The sequence below is a fragment of the Zonotrichia leucophrys genome, unplaced genomic scaffold (assembly GCF_028769735.1).
Source record: "Zonotrichia leucophrys gambelii isolate GWCS_2022_RI unplaced genomic scaffold, RI_Zleu_2.0 Scaffold_271_69955, whole genome shotgun sequence".
Lineage (NCBI taxonomy): Eukaryota > Metazoa > Chordata > Aves > Passeriformes > Passerellidae > Zonotrichia > Zonotrichia leucophrys.
The window spans coordinates 1-19206 of NW_026992476.1; the positions used below are offsets into that span (position 1 = coordinate 1).

The 19206-nt window shown below is 51.1% G+C and overlaps 1 protein-coding gene across 1 annotated transcript in view; it reads right to left on the bottom strand.

The window, feature by feature from the left end:
* Positions 1-77: 77 nt before the first annotated feature.
* Positions 78-19206, bottom strand: part of SRCAP (Snf2 related CREBBP activator protein) — a gene marked incomplete at its 3' end in the record, with an annotated part of 67720 nt that continues 48591 nt past the window's right edge. The window contains 7 exon segments of the mRNA XM_064700932.1: positions 78-242; positions 3698-3782; positions 3784-3917; positions 5978-6092; positions 8458-8654; positions 13824-13993; positions 17139-17332. Coding sequence (XP_064557002.1) covers positions 78-242; positions 3698-3782; positions 3784-3917; positions 5978-6092; positions 8458-8654; positions 13824-13993; positions 17139-17332 — 1060 coding nt within the window.

The following is a 19206-nucleotide window of genomic DNA, read 5'->3' on the forward strand; positions in this document are numbered from 1 at the left end:
CCCTCCCATCCATGCCCAGCTGTTCCCAGGTGTGCCCAGGTGTGCCAGCCGTGCCAGCCGTGCCCAGGTGCCCTCACCTGCTCCACCAGGGCCGCGATTTCCTGCTCCGCCTTGCTCAGCTCCTCCTCGGGGGCGCCCTCGGGGCTCGGGCTCTCACTGAACTCGGCCATGGCGGCCACGTGCTCGGCCTGGGCCTGCGAGGCCGCCCGGATGTCCTCGGGGTCCTCGGCCCCACACAGCGCCTGGGGGAAAATTTGGGGAGAAATGGTGAAAATTTGGGAAAAAACGGTGAAAAAACGAGAAAAAACGGCGAAAAAACGACGAAAAACGGTGAAAAAACGACGAAAAACGGTGGAAAAATGACGAAAAACGGAGGAAAAAACGGTGGAAAAATGACAAAAAAATGGAGAAAAAAATGGCAGGAAAATGACAGAAAGATGGCGGAAAATTGGGGACATTGGCAAAAAATGGGGGAAATTAATTGGGAGAAAATAATGAAAAAATTGGGAAAAAATTGGACAAAAAATGGGACCAAAGATGGAGAATAAATGGGATTGGGGCCATTGGGGCCACGTGCTCGGCCTGGGCCTGCGAGGCCGCCCGGATCCTCGGGGTCCTCGGCCCCACACAGCGCCTGGGGGAAAATTTGGGAACAATTTGGGGAGAAATGGTGAAAATTTGGGAAAAAACGGTGAAAAAATGGCGAAAAAACGATGAAAAACGGTGGAAAAATGATGAAAAATGGTGGGAAAATGAGGAAAAGATGGTGGAAAAATGAGAAAAAGATGGTGGAAAAATGAGGAAAAGATGGCGGAAAAATGATGAAAAGATGGTGGAAAAAAATGGGATTGGGAACATTGAGAAAAAATGGGGGAAAATTTGGAAAAAAAATTGGAGGAAATTTGGGAAAAAAACAGTGAAAAAACGGCGAAAAAATGGCGAAAAACGGTGAAAAAATGAGGAAAAGATGGTGGAAAAATGAGAAAAGATGGTGGAAAATGAAGAAAAAAATGGGATTGGGGACATTGAAAAAAAAATGGGGGAAAATTTGGGAAAAAAACGGTGAAAAAACGAGAAAAAACGGTGAAAAAATGACGAAAAACGGTGGAAAAATGAGGAAAAGATGGCGGAAAAATGAGGAAAAGATGGTGGAAAATTGGGAAAAATGGGATTGGGGACATTGAGGAAAAATGGGGGAAAATTTGGGAAAAAAACGGTGAAAAAATGGCGAAAAACGGTGGAAAAACGAGAAAAAAATGGAGAAAAAAGGTGGAAAAACCGGTGGGAAAATGACGAAAAATGGAGGAAAAATGGTGGGAAAATGACAGAAAGATGGCGGAAAATTGGGGGGAAAATTAATTGGGAAAAAATGATGAAAAAATTGGGGAAAAATTGGACCAAAAATGAGAAAAAAATGGGGGAAAATTTGGGAAAAAATGATGAAAAAATTGGACGAAAAATGGGACCAAAGATGGAGAAAAAATGGGACCAAAAATGAGGCAAAAATGGGATTGGGGACATTGGGGACATTGAGAAAAAATGGTGAAAATTTGAGAAAAAAACGGTGGAAAAATAAGATAAATATGGTGGAAAATGAAGGAAAAAATGGGATTGGGGACATTGAGAAAATCTGGGGGAAAATTTGGAAAAAGTTGGAGAAAAATTTGGAAAAAATTGGAGAGAAATCAGGAAAAAATTGGAGGAAAATCTGGAGAAAATTTGGAGAAAAACTGGAAAAAAATTAGGAAAAAACTGGAGGAAAATCAGGAAAAAACTGAAGAAAAATAAGGAAAAAATTGGAGGAAAATTAAGAAAAAATTGGAGGAAAATTAGGAAAAAATTGGAGAGAAATTTGGAAAAAATTGGAGGAAAATTTGGAGAAAAAATAGGAAAAAATTGGAGAAAAATCAGGAAAAAATTGGAGGAAAATTAGGAAAAATGGGAGAAAAATTCGGAAAAAATTGGAGAGGAATTTGGAAAAAATTGGAGGAAAATTTGGAGGAAAATGGGAGGAAAATTAGGAAAAATGGGAGGAAAATTAGGAAAAAATTGGAGGAAAAATAGGAAAAAATTGGAGGAAAATTAGGAAAAAATGGGAGAAAAATTAGGAAAAAAATTGAGACAAATTCAGAATAAAATTTGAGAAAAATTAGGAAAAATAGGAGGAAAATCATGAAAAAATTGGAGGGAAATTAGGAAAAAATGGGATAAAAATTAGGAAAAAATTTGAGACAAATTCAGAATAAAATTTGAGAAAAATTAGGAAAAAATGGGAGGAAAATCATGAAAAAATTGGAGGAAAATTAGGAAAAAATTAGGAAAAATTGGAGGAAAGTTAGGAAAAAAATGCAGAAAAATTCGGAAAAAATCGGAGGAAAATTAGGAAAAATTGGAGGAAAATTAGGAAAAAATTGGAGGAAAATTAGGAAAAAATTGGAGGAAAATTAGGAAAAAAATTGGAGGAAAATTAGGGAAAAATGGGAAGAAAATTAGGAAAAAATGGGAGAAAAATTAGGAAAAAATTGGAGTAAAATTAGGAAAAAATTTGAGACAAATTCAGAATAAAATTTGAGAAAAATTAGGAAAAAATGGGAGGAAAATAATGAAAAAGTTGGAGGAAAATTAGGAAAAAATTAGGAAAAATTAGGAAAAATTGGAGGAAAGTTAGGAAAAAATGCAGAAAAATTCGGAAAAAATTGGAGGAAGATTAGGAAAAAATGGGAGAAAAATTAGGAAAAATTGGAGGAAAATTAGGGAAAAATTGGAGGAAAATTAGGAAAAAATGGGAGGAAAATATGGAGAAAATTTGGAGAAAAATTGCAGAAAAATTAGGAAAAAATTGCAGAAAAATTAAGAAAAAATGGGAAAAAAATTAGGAAAAAATTGGAGAGAAATCAGGAAAAAATTGGAGAAAAATTTGGAAAAAATTGGAGGAAAAATACAAAAAAATTGGAGAAAAATTAGGAAAAAATTGGGAAAAATTGGATGAAAAATAGGGAAAAAATGGTAGAAATTGGGAAAAAATGGGATTGGGGACATTGGGGACATTGAGAAAAATGGGGAAAAATTTGGGAAAAAATTGGGGAAAAATTGGACCAAAAATAGTGGAAAAAGGTGGAAAACTGGGAAAAAAAATTGGGAAAAAATTGGATAAAAAATGTGGAAAAATTGTGGATAAGTGTGAAAAAATGACGTTGGGGACATTGGAGACATTGAGAAAAAACGGGAAGAAGTTGGAGAAAAATTAGGAAAAAATTGGAGAAAAATTAGGAAAAAATGGGAGAAAAATTAAGAAAAAATTGGAGAAAAATTAGGAAAAAATGGGAGAAAAATTAGGGAAAAATTGGAGGAAAATTTGGAAAAAATTGGAGGAAAATTAGGAAAAAATGGAGAAAAATTTAAAAAAAAATGAAGAAAAATTTGAAAAAAATTGAAGAAAAATTAGAAAAAAACTGGATAAAAATTTGGAAAAAATTGGAAAAAAATTAGGAAAAAAATGGAGAAAAATGAGGAAAAAATTGGAAAAAAATTAGGAAAAATTGGAGAAAAAAACAGGAAAAAATTGGATGAAAAATAGGGAAAAAATGGGGGAAAACTGGGAAAAATCGGATTGGTGACATTGGGGCCATTGGTGACATTTTGGGCCATTTTTGGTGCCATTTTGGGCCATTTTGGTGCCGTTTTGGTGTCCCCTCACCTGCTCCAGGATGTGCGTCCTCCTGGTGGCCGCGGGGTCCTCGTCGTCCTCGTCTGTCCCACGGTGTCCGTCCGTCCCTCTGTGTCCGTCTGTCCCCCGGTGTCCGTCCCGGTGTCCGTCTGTCCCCCCGGTGTCCGTCTGTCCCGCGGTCGCCGTCGCCGTCGCCCCGGTCGCGGGCGGTGTCGTCGGGCGCCATGTCGAACAGCTCGCGGATGGTTTGCTGGGGAAAGGGGACGGAAATGGCACCGGGGCACCTGGGCACACCTGGGCACACCTGAACCCACCCAAACCTCACCTGGGCACACCTGGGGACACACCTGGGGACAGCTGGGCATGGCTGGGGACACACCTGGGCACTCCTGGGGGCACCCTAAACCACACCTGGGCACACCTGGGGGCACCTGGGCATGGCTGGGGACAGCTGGGCACACACCTGGGGACGGCTGGGGGCAGCTGGGGACACCTGGGGGCACCTGGGGGCAGCTGGGGACAGCTGGGGGCAGCTGGGGACACCTGGGGGCACCTGGACACACTGGGGACACACCTGGGGACACCTGGGGGCACCTGGGGGCACCTGGAGACACACCTGAGCCCACCCAAACCTTACCTGGGGGCACCTGGGGACAGCTGGGGACAGCTGGGGACACACCTGAACACACCCAAACCTCACCTGGGGACAGCAGGGGACACCTGGGGACAGCTGGGGACATCTGGACACACCTGAACCTCACCTGGACACATCTGGGCACACCCAAACCTCACCTGAACCCACCCAATGCTCACCTGGGCACACCTGGGCACACCTGGACACACCTGAACCTCATCTGGAAACACCTGAGCTCACCTAGACCAACCGGAACCACACCTGGGCACACCTGGGGACACCTGAACCTCACCTGGGCACACCCGGATCCCACCTTGACACGCTTAAACCTCATCTGGGCACACCTGGGGACACCTGAACACACCCAAACCTCACCTGGGCACACCTGGAGACACCTGAACACACCTAAACCCCATCGGGACCCACCTGAGCACACCTGAGCCCACCCAAACCTCACCTGGGCACACCTGGGGACACCTGAGAACACACCTGGACACACCTAAAACCATCCAAGTTTCACCTGGACCCACCCAAACCTCACCTGGACACATCTGGGCACACCCAAACTTCACCTGGACACACCTGAACCTCAACTGGACACATTCCAACCTCACCTGGACACCTCAAAATTGTTCTCAGAAGGTTCTGCTATACCTGGAACCCACCTGGGACCCCCCCAAAACCCCACCTGGAACCCCCAAAATCCCACCTGGGCACACCTCAACCTCACCTGAACTCACCCAAACCGGGCCTGGCCACACCCAAACCTCACATGGGGACACCTGAACCCACCCAAACCTCACATGGGCACACCTGAGCTCACCTGGACACACCCAGACCTCACCTGGACCCACCCAAACCTGACCTGGACCCACCCAAACCTCACCTGGACACACCCAAACCTCACCTGAATCCACCTAAACCTCACCTGGACACACCTGGGACCCCCCAAAAACCCCACCTGGGACCCCATCCTCACCCTCACCTGAGGGGGGTGGGCGTGGCCTCACCTGCCGGGGGTGGGAGTGGCCTCACCTACCCGGGAGTGGGCGTGGCCTCAGCTGTGGGGGGTGGGCGTGGCCTCACCTGCCCGGGGTGGGCGTGGCCTCACCTGTGTGGGGTGGGCGTGGCCTCACCTGCGTGGGGTGGGCGTGGCCTCACCTGTGGGGTGTGGGCGTGGCCTCACCTGTGTGGGGTGGGCGTGGCCTCACCTGCCAGGGATGGGCGTGGCCTCACCTACTGGAAGGAGGTGGGCGTGGCCTCACCTGTGTGGGGAGTGGGCGTGGCCTCACCTGCCAGGGGGGTGTGGGCGTGGCCTCACCTGCGGGGAGCGGGCATGGCCTAACCTGTGTGGGGAGTGGGCGTGGCCTCACCTGCCGGGGTGGGCGTGGCCTCACCTGTGGGGTGTGGGCGTGGCCTCACCTGTGTGGGGTGGGCGTGGCCTCACCTGCCAGGGATGGGCGTGGCCTCACCTGTGGGGTGTGGGCGTGGCCCTCACCTGCTCAGGGTGTGTGTGTGGGCGTGGCCTCACCTACAGAGGGGGGAGGGGAGTGGCCTCACCTGCCAGGGGATGGGGGATGGGGTGGGTGGGCGTGGCCTCACCTGCCGGGGGTGGGCGTGGCCTCACCTGCGGGGGGTGGGCGTGGCCTCAGCTGTGTGGGTGGGCGTGGCCTCACCTGTTTGAAGTAGGCTGTGGTGAAGTTGCCGCCCTCGATGGCCATGTCCCCCAGCAGCCGCTTCTGGTTCGCCTTCTTGAGGATGTTCTCTTCCACCGTGCGCTCCGAGATCAACCTGGGCAGGTGAGACACAGGTGGGACACAGGTGAGACACCTGGGGACGAGCGGTGAAATTTTGGGGCAAAAAACGCCGATTTTGGGAAAAAAAATTGGAGTTTTTAGGGTTAAAAATGGAATTTTTAGGGTTAAAAATGGAATTTTTGGAGGGCACAAAATGGCGGCGTCTCCAGATGTGGAGAAGATTCTGGACAGGTGAGACACAGGTGAGAAATCGGGGGGTGAGCGGTGAAATTTTGGGGCAAAAAACGACGATTTTGGGCAAAAATTTGGAGTTTTTAGGGTTAAAAATGGAATTTTCATGGTTAAAAATGGAAATTTTGGAGGTCAGAAAATGGCGGATCTGCACAGGTGAGCTCCTAAATCCCACAGAACCACACAGGTACCCAAACACCTGCACAGGTGAGCTCCAGGTAGCACAGGTGAGCTCCTAAACCCCACAGAACCACACAGGTGAGCTCCAGGTGCTTCTCCACCTGCACAGGTGAGCTCTCGGTAGCACAGGTGAGCTCCTAAATCCCAAATACCTGCACCTATGAACTCCAAACCTTCACCAAACCCCTCAGGTGTCCCCAGGTGAGCTCACCTGTAGGTGTGCACGTCGCGGGTCTGCCCGATGCGGTGGCACCTGCCCAGGTACCCAAATACCTGCACAGGTGAGCTCCTAAATCCCACAGAACCACACAGGTGAGCTCCAGGTGCTTCCCCACCTGCACAGGTGAGCTCCAGGTAGCACAGGTGAGTCCATAACTCCCCAACACCTCCAGATATCAACCCCAAACCTTCTCCCACCTGCCCAGGTGTGTCCCCAGGTGTGTCCCAGGTGAGCTCACCTGTAGATGTGCACGTCGCGGGTCTGCCCGATGCGGTGGCACCTGCCCAGGTACCCAAATACCTGCACAGGTGAGCTCCAGGTGCTACAGGTGAGCTCCTAGTTCACAAACACCTGCACAGGTGAGCTCCAGGTAGCACAGGTAAGTCCATGGCTCCCCAACACCTGCACAGGTGAGCTCCTAAATCCCATCCAAGCACACAGGTGAGCTCCTAAATCCCCAATACCTGCACAGGTGAGCTCCTAAATCCCAAATACCTGCACAGGTGAGCTCCAGGTAGCACAGGTGAGTCCATAACTCCTCCATATTTGCAGATATCAACCCCAAACCTTCACCAAACCCCCCAGGTGTGTCCCAGGTGTGTCCCAGGTGCGCTCACCTGTAGATGTGCACGTCGCGGGTCTGCCCGATGCGGTGGCACCTGCCCAGGTACCCACACACCTGCACAGGTGAGCTCCTGGTGCTGCACAGGTGAGCTCCTAAATCCCCAATACCTGCACAGGTGAGCTCCTGAATCCCATAGAACCACACAGATACCCAAATACCTGCACAGGTGAGCTCCAGATATCACAGGTAAGCCCATGACTCCTCCATATTTGCAGATATCAACCCCAAACCTTCACCAAACCCCTCAGGTGACCCCCAGGTGTCCCCAGGTGTGTCCCAGGTGTGTCCCAGGTGCGCTCACCTGTAGATGTGCACGTCGCGGGTCTGCCCGATGCGGTGGCACCGGTCCAGGTACCCAAACACCTGCACAGGTGAGCTCCAGGTATCACAGGTGAGCTCCTAAATCCCCAATTCCTGCACCTATGAACTCCAAACCTTCACCAAACCCCTCAGGTGACCCCCAGGTGACCCCCAGGTGTGTCCCAGGTGAGCTCACCTGTAGATGTGCCCGTCGCGGGTCTGCCCGATGTGGTGGCACCTGCCCAGGTACCCAAACACCTGCACAGGTGAGCTCCTAAATCCCAAATACCTGCACAGGTGAGCTCCAGGTGCTACAGGTGAGCTCCTAAATCCCAAACACCTGCACAGGTGAGCTCCTAAACCCCACACAAGTGCACAGGTGAGCTCCAGGTGCTTCTCAACCTGCACAGGTGAGCTCCTAAATCACACAGAACCACACAGGTACCCAAATACCTGCACAGGTGAGCTCCAGGTAGCACAGGTGAGTCCAAAACTCCCAAATAAATCGAGATATCAACCCCAAACCTTCACCAAACCCCTCAGGTGACCCCCAGGTGTGTCCCAGGTGTGTCCCAGGTGTGTCTCACCTGTAGATGTGCACGTCGCGGGTCTGCCTGATGTGGTGGCACCTGCCCAGGTACCCACACACCTGCACAGGTGAGCTCCAGGTACCACAGGTGAGCTCCTAAATCCCACACAACCACACAGGTAACCAAATACCTGCACAGGTGAGCTCCAGGTAGCACAGGTGAGTCCATTACTCCCAAACAAATCGAGATATGAACTCCAAACCTTCACCAAACCCCTCAGGTGACCTCCCCCACCTGCCCAGGTGTGTCTCACCTGTAGATGTGCACGTCGCGGGTCTGCCCGATGCGGTGGCACCGGTCCTGCGCCTGCGCGTCCATGGTGGGGTTCCAGTCCGAGTCGTAGAACACGACCGTGTCCGCCCCGGCCAGGTTGACGCCGACGCCGCCCGAGCGCGTGGACAGGATGAAGCAGAAGATGCGCTTGTCGGCGTTGAAACGCTCCATGAGGGCCTGGGGGACAGGTGAGGGACAGGTGAGACACCTGAGGGACAGGTGAGAAACAGGTGAGGGGAATGGATGGAGCAGAAGATGCGCTTGTCGGCGTTGAAGCGTTCCATGAGAGCCTGGAACAGCTGAGGGACAGGTGAGGGACAGGTGAGATATCTGAGGGACAGGTGAGGGACAGGTGAGGGACAGGTGAGGGACAGGTGAGGGACAGGATGGAGCAGAAGATGCGCTTGTCGGCATTGAAACGCTCCATGAGAGCCTAGGACAGGTGAGGGACAGGTGAGACACCTGGGGGACAGGTGAGGGACAGGTGAGGGACAGGTGAGGGACAGGTGAGGGACAGGTGAGGACAGGATGAAGCAGAAGATGCGCTTGTCGGCGTTGAAACGCTCCATCAGGGCCTGCGGACAGGTGAGGGACAGGTGAGACACCTGGGGACAGGTGAGGGACAGGTGAGGGACAGGTGAGACACCTGGGCCACACCTGAGGGACACCTGATACACCTGAGACACCTAAGGGACACCTGAGGGACAGGTGAGGGACAGGATGGAGCAGAAGATGCGCTTGTCGGCATTGAAACGTTCCATCAGGGCCTGGAACAGGTGAGGGACAGGTGAGGGACAGGTGAGGGACAGGTGAGGGACAGGTGAGGGACAGGTGAGACACCTGAGGGACACCTGAGGGACAGGTGAGGGACAGGTGAGGGACAGGATGGAGCAGAAGATGCGCTTGTCGGCGTTAAAGTGCTCCATGAGAGCCTGGAACAGGTGAGGGACAGGTGAGGGACAGGTGAGACACCTGAGACACCTGAGGGACACCTGAGGGACAGGTGAGATACCCGAGGGACAGGTGAGGGACAGGTGAGGGACAGGTGAGACACCTGAGGGACACCTGAGGGACAGGTGAGGGACAGGATGAAGCAGAAGATGCGCTTGTCAGCATTGAAACGCTCCATGAGGGCCTGGGGGAAAGGTGATAGACAGGTGAGGGACAGGTGAGACAACTGAGACACCTGAGGGACACCTGGGGAACAGGTGAGGGACAGGTGAGAGACAGGATGAAGCAGAAGATGCGCTTGTCGGCGTTAAAACGCTCCATGAGAGCCTGGGACAGGTGAGGGACAGGTGAGGGACAGGTGAGGGACAGATGAGGGACAGGTGAGACTCCTGAGGAACAGGTGAGGGACAGGTGAGGGACAGGTGAGGGACAGGTGAGGGACAGGTGAGGGACAGGATGAAGCAGAAGATGCGCTTGTCGGCATTAAAGCGCTCCATCAGGGCCTGGAACAGGTGAGGGACAGGTGAGGGACAGGTGAGACACCTGAGGGACAGGTGAGGGACAGGTGAGGGACAGGTGAGGGACAGGTGAGGGACAGGATGGAGCAGAAGATGCGCTTGTCGGCATTGAAACGCTCCATCAGGGCCTGGAACAGGTGAGGGACAGGTGAGGAACAGGTGAGGGACAGGTGAGACACCTGGGGAACAGGTGAGGGACAGGTGAGACACCCATGGGACACCTGAGGGACAGGTGAGGGACAGGTGAGGGACAGGTGAGGGACAGGTGAGGGACAGGATGAAGCAGAAGATGCGCTTGTCGGCGTTGAAGCGCTCCATGAGAGCCTGGAACAGGTGAGGGACAGGTGAGACACCTGGGGGACACCCGAGTAATGCTTGAGGGACACCTGATACACCTGAGTGACACCTGAGGGACAGGTGAGGGACAGGTGAGACACCTGGGGGACAGGTGAGATACCTGGGGCACACCTGAGGGACACCTGGGAGTAACCTCAAGGCATCTGGGGGACACCTGAGACACACCTGACATACCTGGGACACACCTGGGCACACCTTAATGCATCTGGAAGTGAGTTTGGGGCACACCTGAAGGACAGGTGAGGGACAGGTAAGGGACAGGTGAGGGACAGGAGAGAACAGAAGATGCGCTTGTTGGCGTTGAAACGCTCCATGAGGGCCTGGAACAGGTGAGGGACAGGTGAGACACCTGGGGGACAGGTGAGGGACAGGATGAAGCAGAAGATGCACTTGTTGGCGTTGAAACGCTCCATGAGGGCCTGGAACAGGTGAGGGACAGGTGAGACACCTGGGGGACAGGTGAGGGACAGGAGAGAACAGAAGATGCACTTGTTGGCGTTGAAACGCTCCATGAGGGCCTGGAACAGGTGAGGGACAGGTGAGGGACAGGTGAGACACCTGAGGGACAGATGAGGGACACATGAGATACCTGGGACACACCTGGGGCACACCCGAGATAGCTGGGGCACACCTGGCAGTGAGCTTGGGGCATTTGGGACACACCTGAGATACCTGGGGCACACCTGAAACACATCTGGGATACCTGGGACACACCTGGGAACACCTGGGAGTGAATTTGGGGCACACCTGAGACACCTGGGACACACCTGAGACACGTGGGACACACCTGAACACACCTGGATACACCTGGCAGTGACCTCAGAACATGTAGGAGGAACCTCAGGGCACCTGGGACACACCTGAGACACCTGGGGTACACCTGGGCACACCTGGAGGCGCTGCTGCCTCCAGGTGAGTCTCAGCCACACCTGACTGCAGCCAAGAGTGTCCCAGGTGTGCCCAGGTGTGCCCCAGGTGTGCCCACGTGTGTCCCAGGTGTGCCCAGGTGTGTCCCAGATGTCTCCAACTCTACCCAGGTGTGTCTGCCCCCACCCAGGTGTGCCCAGGTGTGCCCAGGTGTATCCCAATCACACCCAGGTGTGTCCCAATCACACCCAGGTGTATCCCAGGTGTGCACAGGTGTGTGTAACCCCGCCCAGGTGTATCCAAGTGTGTCCCAGGTGTGTCTCACTACCTCCAGGTGTGCCCAAGTGTGCTCAGGTGTATCCCAATCACACCCAGGTGTGTCCCAATCACACCCAGGTGTATCCCAGGTGTGCACAGGTGTGTGTAACCCCGCCCAGGTGTATCCAAGTGTGTCCCAGGTGTGTCTCACTACCTCCAGGTGTGCCCAAGTGTGCTCAGGTGTGTCCCAATCACACCCAGGTGAACCCCAGGTGTGTCTCAGGTGTCTCTAACCCTTCCCAGGTGTATCCCAGGTGTGTCCCACCCTATCCAGGTGTGCCCCAATCACACCCAGGTGTATCCAAGATGTGTCTAACTCCATCCAGGTGTATCCCAGGTGTGTCTGACCCCACCCAGGTGTGTCTCAGGTGTATCCCAGGTGTTTTTGGCACTCACCTGTCTCTGCTCCACGCGGGTGGAGCCGTCCAGGCGCAGGTAGATGTGCCCAGGTGTGCCCCAGGTGTGCCCAGGTGTGTCTCAGGTGTCTCTAATCCTACCCAGGTGTATCTGACCCCACTCAGGTGTATCCCAATCACACCCAGGTGAATCCCAGGTGTGTTTGACCCCACCCAGGTGTATCCCAATCACACCCACGTGTGTCCCAGGTGTGTCTTAGGTGTCTCCCAGGTATCTCAGGTGTATCACCTGTGTCACACGTGTGTCCCAGGTGTGCCCAGGTGTATCTCAATCACACCCAGGTGTATCCCAGGTGTGTTTGACCCCACCCAGGTGTATCTCAGGTGTATCCCAGGTGTCTCCAACTACACCCAGGTGTATCCCAATCACACCCAGGTGTGCCCAGGTGTGCCCAGGTGTTTTTGGCACTCACCTGTCGCTGCTCCACCCTTGTGGAGCCGTCCAGGCGCAGGTAGATGTGCCCAGGTGTGACACAGGTGTGCCCAGGTGTATCTCAGGTGTCTCTAATCACACCCAGGTGTACCCAGGTGTATCACAGGTGTGCCCAGGTGTGTCTCAGGTGTCTGTAATCCTACCCAGGTGTATCTGACCCCACCCAGGTGTATCCCAATCACACCCAGGTGTGTCCAGGTGTGTTTGACCCCACCCAGGTGTATCCAGGTGTATCCAGGTGTATCCCAATCACACCCAGGTGTGCCCAGGTGTGCCCAGGTGTATCCCAGGTGTGCCCAGGTGTTTTTGTGACTCACCTGTCTCTGTTCCACGCGCGTGGAGCCGTCCAGGCGCAGGTAGATGTGCCCAGGTGTGTCCCAGGTGTTTCTAATCACACCCAGGTGTATTCCAGGTGTGTCTGACCCTATCCAGGTGTATCCCAACCACACCCTGATGTATCCCAGGTGTGTCTCAGGTGTCTCCCAGGTACCTCAGGTGTATCACCTGTGTCACAGGTGTGCCCAGGTGTATCCCAATCACACCCAGGTGTGCCCCAGGTGTGTCAAACCCCACCCAGGTGTATCCAGGTGTATCCCAGGTGTCTCCAACTACACCCAGGTGTATCCCAATCACACCCAGGTGTACCCAGGTGTATCCCAGGTGCCTCTAATCACACCCAGGTGTGTCCCAGGTGTGTCCAGGTGTGCCCAGGTGTTTTTGGCACTCACCTGTCTCTGTTCCATGCGGGTGGAGCCGTCCAGGCGCAGGTAGATGTGCCCAGGTGTGTACCCAGGTGTGCCCAGGTGTGTCCCAGGTGTCTCTAATCACACTCAGGTGTGTCCCAGGTGTGCCCAGGTGTGCCCAGGTGTGCCCAGGTGTATCCCAGCTGTCTCTAATCACACCCAGGTGTATCCCAGGTGGGCCCAGGTGTGTCACAGGTGTGTCTAACCCCACTCAGGTGTATCCCAGGTGTATTTGTGACTCACCTGTCGCTGTTCCACCCTCGTGGATCCATCCAGGCGCAGGTAGATGTGCCCAGGTGTGTACCCAGGTGTATCCCAATCACACCCAGGTGTGCCCAGGTGTGCCCAGGTGTGCCCAGGTGTTTTTGTGACTCACCTGTCTCTGTTCCACCCTCGTGGATCCGTCCAGGCGCAGGTAGATGTGCCCAGGTGTGTACCCAGGTGTGCCCAGGTGTATCCCAGGTGTCTCTCATCACGCCCAGGTGTACCCCAGGTGTGCCCAGGTGTGCCCAGGTGTGCCCAGGTGTGCCCAGGTGTATCCCAGGTGTCTCTAATCACACCCAGGTGTGCCCAGGTGTGTCCAGGTGTTTTTGGCACTCACCTGTCTCTGTTCCACCCTCGTGGAGCCGTCCAGCCGCAGGTAGATGTGCCCAGGTGTGTCCCAGGTGTGCCCAGGTGTGCCCAGGTGTGTCACAGGTGTGTCTAACCCCACTCAGGTGTGTCACAGGTGTGTCAGCACTCACCTGTCGCTGTTCCACCCTCGTGGATCCGTCCAGCCGCAGGTAGATGTGCCCGTGGAAGGTGAGGAACCGCTCCAGCACGTCCAGCATCCGCGTCATCTGCGTGAAGATCAGCACGCGGTGCCCGCCGGCGCGGAGCCGCCGCAGGAGCACGTCCAGGGCCTGCAGCTTACCTGGACACAGGTGAGACGGACAGGTGAGATGGAAAAAGCAAAAAAAACCCCGAAAAAATCAAAAAAATCCCAAAAAAATCCCGAAGATTTTACCCCAAAAATCACTGAATTGGCACCAAAAATTCACTTAAAAATTCAGTATATTAGTCACAGTGAGGGACAGGTGAGATTGGACAGGTGAGGGACAAAAAAACCCCGAAAAAATAAAAAAAATCCCAAAGATTTTACCCCAAAATTCACTAAATTGGCACCAAAAATTCACTTAAAAAATCAGTATACTAGTCACAGTGAGGGACAGGTGAGATTGGACAGGTGAGGGACAAAAAAATCCCGAAAAAATAAAAAACCGCAAAAAAATAAAATAAAAACCAAAAAAATCAAAAAAATCCCGAAGACTTTACCCCAAAATTCACTAAATCGGCCCCAAAAATTCACTGAATTGGTCACAGTGAGGGACACAAAAAACACCAAAATATCCCCAAAGAATCCCAAATAATCCTAAAACAATCTCAAAAAATTTTCCAAAATCTCCAAGGTTTTACCCCAAAATTCACTAAACTAACCCCAAAAATTCACTTAAAAATTCACTGAATTGGTCACAGTGAGGGACAGGTGAGGGACACCAAAAACCCCAAAAAAACCCCCAAGATTTTACCCCAAAATTCACTGAATTGGTTACGGTGAGGGACACCAAAAGCACCAAGAATCCCCCCAAAAAATCCTGAAAAAAATCCCCAAAAAAGCCTAAAAAAATCCCCAAAAAATCCCCAAAAAATTCCCAAAACCCCCAAGATTTTACCCCAAAATTCACTAAATTGGCCCCAAAAATTCACTTTAAAATTCACTGAATTGGTCACAGTGAAGGACACCAAAAACACCAATATATCCTCAAAGAATCCCCCAAAAAATCCTAAAAAAAATGCCCAAAATCCCAAAATTTTACCCCAAAATTCATTAAATTGACCCCAAAAATTCACTTAAAAATTCACTGAATTATTCACAGTGAGGGACAGGCGAGGGACACCAAACACTCAAAAAATATCCTAAAAAAATCCCCAAAAAGTAACCAAAATTCCAAAGATTTCCCCCCAAAATTCGCTGAATTGGCGCCAAAAATTCACTTAAAAATTCACTGAATTTATCACAGTGAGGGACAGGTGAGATGGCACGTCCAGGGCCTGCAGCTTACCTGGCCACAGGTGAGATCACACAGGTAAGGGACGAAAAAATCCCGAAAAAATAAAAAAACCCCGAAAAAATCAAAAAAATCCCCAAGATTTTACCCCAAAATTCACTAAATTGGCCCCAAAAATTCACTTAAAAATTCAGTAAATTGGTCACAGTGAGGGACAGGTGAGATTGGATAGGTGAGGGACAAAAATATCCTGAAAAAAAATAAATAAAATTCCAAAGATTTTACCCCAAAATTCATTAAATTGACCCCAAAAATTCACTTAAAAATTCAGTAAATTGGTCACAGTGAGGGACAGGTGAGGGACACCAAAAACCCAAAAAATATCCTAAAAAATCCCCAAAAAATCCTAAAAAATCCTAAAAAAATTCCCAAAAACCCCAAGATTTTACCCCAAAATTCACTATATCGGCCCCAAAAATTCACTTAAAAATTCACTGAATTGGTCAGTGAGGGACAGGTGAGATGGACAAGTGAGATAGAAAAACCATGAAAAAATAAAAAAAAAACTCCGAAAAATAAAAAAATCCCGAAGATTTTACCCCAAAATTCACTAAATGGGCCCCAAAAATTCACTTAAAAATTCAACGAATTGGTTACAGTGAGAGACACCAAAAACCCCAAGAATCCCCCAAAAAATCCTAAAAAAATCCTAAAAAAATTCCCTAAATTTCAAAGATTTTACCCCAAAATTCACTAAATTGGCCCCAAAAATTCACATAAAAATTCACTAAATTGGTCACAGTGAGGGACACCAATAACCCCAAAAAACCCCAAAAATGCAAAAAAATCCCCAAGATTTTACCCCAAAATTCATTAAATCATCCCCAAAAATGTCCCTAATCCCATTTTTCCCAATTTTCCACCATTTTTCACCATTTTTCCCAATGTCCCCAATCCCATTTTTTTCCCAATTTTTAACCATTTTCCCCCCAATTTTCACCATTTTTTCTCAATGTCTCCAGTGTCATTTTTTCTCCATTTTCCACCTTTTTTTCACCATTTCTTCACCGTTTTTCACCCAATTTTCGCCATTTTTTCTCAATGCCCCCAGTGTCCTTTTTCCCCCATTTTTCCACCATTTTTTCACCGTTGTTCACCCAATTTTCGCCATTTTTTCACCATTTTCCCCCCAATTTTCACCATTTTTTCTCAACGTCCCCAATGTCATTTTTCCCCCATTTTTCTATCATTTCTTCACCGTTTTTCACCCAATTTTCGCCATTTTTTCGCCATTTTCCACCCAATTTTCGCCATTTTGTCTCAATGTCCCCAATGTCATTTCCCCCCCAATTTCCACCCAATTTTGGCCTTTTTTTCACTGTTTTTTCACCATTTTTCCCCCAATTTTCGCCATTTTTTCACCGTTTTTCGCCCAATTTCCGCCATTTTTTCACCGTTTTTCACCCAATTTTCACCCAATTTTCGCCATTTTTTCTCAATGTCCCCAATGTCATTTTTCCCCCAATTCTCACCATTTTTTCACCCTTTTTCACCCTTTTTCTTTCATATTTTTTACCAATATCCTCAATGTAATTTTTTCTCCATTTTCCACCAATTTTCCCACCATTTCTTCACCATTTTTCACCCAATTTTCACAATTTTTTCGCCATTTTCCACCCAATTTCCACAATTTTTTCTCCATTTTCCCCCCAATTTTCGCCATTTTTTCTCAATGTCCCCAATGTCATTTTCCCCCCAATTTTCCCCCATTTTTCCACCATTTCTTCACCGTTTTTCACCCAATTTTCACAATTTTTTCTCCATTTTCCCCCCAATCTTCGCCATTTTGTCTCAATGTCCCCAATGTCATTTTTCCCCCATTTTTCTATCATTTCTTCACCATTTTTCGCCCAATTTTCGTCATTTTTTCGCCATTTTCCACCCAATTTTCGCCGTTTTTTCCCCATTTTTTCCCCCATTTTTTCCCCACTGTCCCCAGAGTCCCCTCACCGCAGTCGTACTGCACCAGCCGGGGGTCGGGGAACTGCGTGTGCAGCCCCGGCGCTGGCAGCGCCCCCCGCGCCCGCAGCTCCTCCCGCAGCCGCTGCTCCAGGCGCTGCCGCTGCCGCTGCGCCCAGGGCGGGGGGCGCGCGCTGTGCAGGGACACCCCCCGGGAGGCCACCGCCGGCACGGCCACCTGGAACCTGCGGGGGACACGGAAACGGGGTGGTGGCACCTTGGGGACATCGATATTGGGGGGCTGGACACCCCCTATGGTGAAGTGGAATGGTCCAAAGAAACGGGATCCCCCCCTAAAGTGACTTGGACAAGTCCATGGTGACATTGGAGACAACCTGGGGACATTGGGGACACTGGAATGGGGTGGTGGCACCTTGGGGACATCAATATGGAAATATGGACACCCCCTAGAACGACATGGAATGGTCCAAAGAAACTGGATCCCCCCCTAAAGTGACTTGGACAAGTCCATGGTGACATTGGGGACACCCTGGGGACATTGGGGACACTGGAATGGGGATTTGGAGACACTGGAATGGAATAGCGACACCTTGGGGACACCTTGGGGACATTGGGACACCCCCTATGGAGACATGGAACAGCCCAAAGAAACTAGATCCCCAAAGTGACTTGGATCGGTCCATAGTGACAATGGGGACACCCCCCGCGAGGCCACCGCCGGCACGGCCACCTGGAACCTGCGGGGACACAAATATAGGGGGGGTGGCACCTTGGGGACATCGATATTGGGGGGTGGAGCCTCGGTTTTGGGGGGTTTGTGGCATTGGAGTGACTGAAATTCCCCCCTAAAATGACTTGGATCGGTCCATAGTGACATTGGGGACACTGAAATGGGGTGGAAACACCTTGGGGACATCAGTATGGAGATATGGACACCCCTATGGGGACGTGGAACAGCCCAAAGAAAGCGGATTCCCCCCTAAAGTGACTTGGTTTGGTCCATGGTGACATTGAGGACACTGAAATGGGGTGGAAACACCTTGGGGACATCGATATTGGGGGGCTGGACACCCCCTATGGGGACATGGAGTGGTCTAAAGAAACTGGATCCCCCCCTAAAGTGACTTGGTCTGGTCCATGGTGACATTGGGGACACTGAAATGCGGTGGTGCCACCTTGGGGACATCGATATGGAGATATGGACACCCCGTATGGGGACATGGAAGGGCCCAAAGAAACTGGATTGCCCCCTAAAGTGACTTGGACCGGTCCATGGTGACATTGGGGACACCCCCCGGGAGGCCACCGCCGGCACGGCCACCTGGAACCTGCGGGGACACAAACAGGGGGTGGTGGCACCTTGGGGACATCGATATTGGGGGGCTGGACACCACCTATGGGAAAATGGAATGGTCCAAAGTAAGTGGTTCCCCCCCTAAAGTGACTTGGACTGGTCCATGGTGAGATTAGAACTCCTCCAAGAGAAGTTGGGGACACTGAAATGGGGTGGTGGCACCTTGGGGACACCTTGGGGACACTGAAATGGGGTGGTGGCACCTTGGGGACATCACTGAGAACATTGGGACACCCCCTATGGGGAAATGGAACAGCCCAAAGAAAGTGGATCCCCCCCTAAAGTGACTTGGACAAGTCCATGGTGACATTGGGGACACTCCTGAGGACACTGGGATTGTCACCAGGTACCTGGGGGGACATTGAAATGGGGTGGTGGCACCTTGGGGACATCTTGGGGACACCCCTGGGTACCCCTTGTGGGGGGCTTGTGGCATTGGAGTCATTGAAATCCCCCCTAAAATGACTTGGATCGGTCCATGGTGACATTGGGGACACTCCAAAATGGGGGGGAAACTTTGGGGACACCTTGGGGACACAGAAATGGGGTGGTGGCACCTTGGGGACATCGATATTGGGGGGCTGGACACCCCCTATGGCAAAATGGAATGGTCCGAAGTAAGTGGATCCCCCTCTAAAGTGACTTGGTTTGGTCCATGGTGACACTGGGGACACCCCTGGGGACACTGGAGTGGGGTGGTGGCACCTTGGGGACACCTTGGGGACATCGATATGGAGATATGCA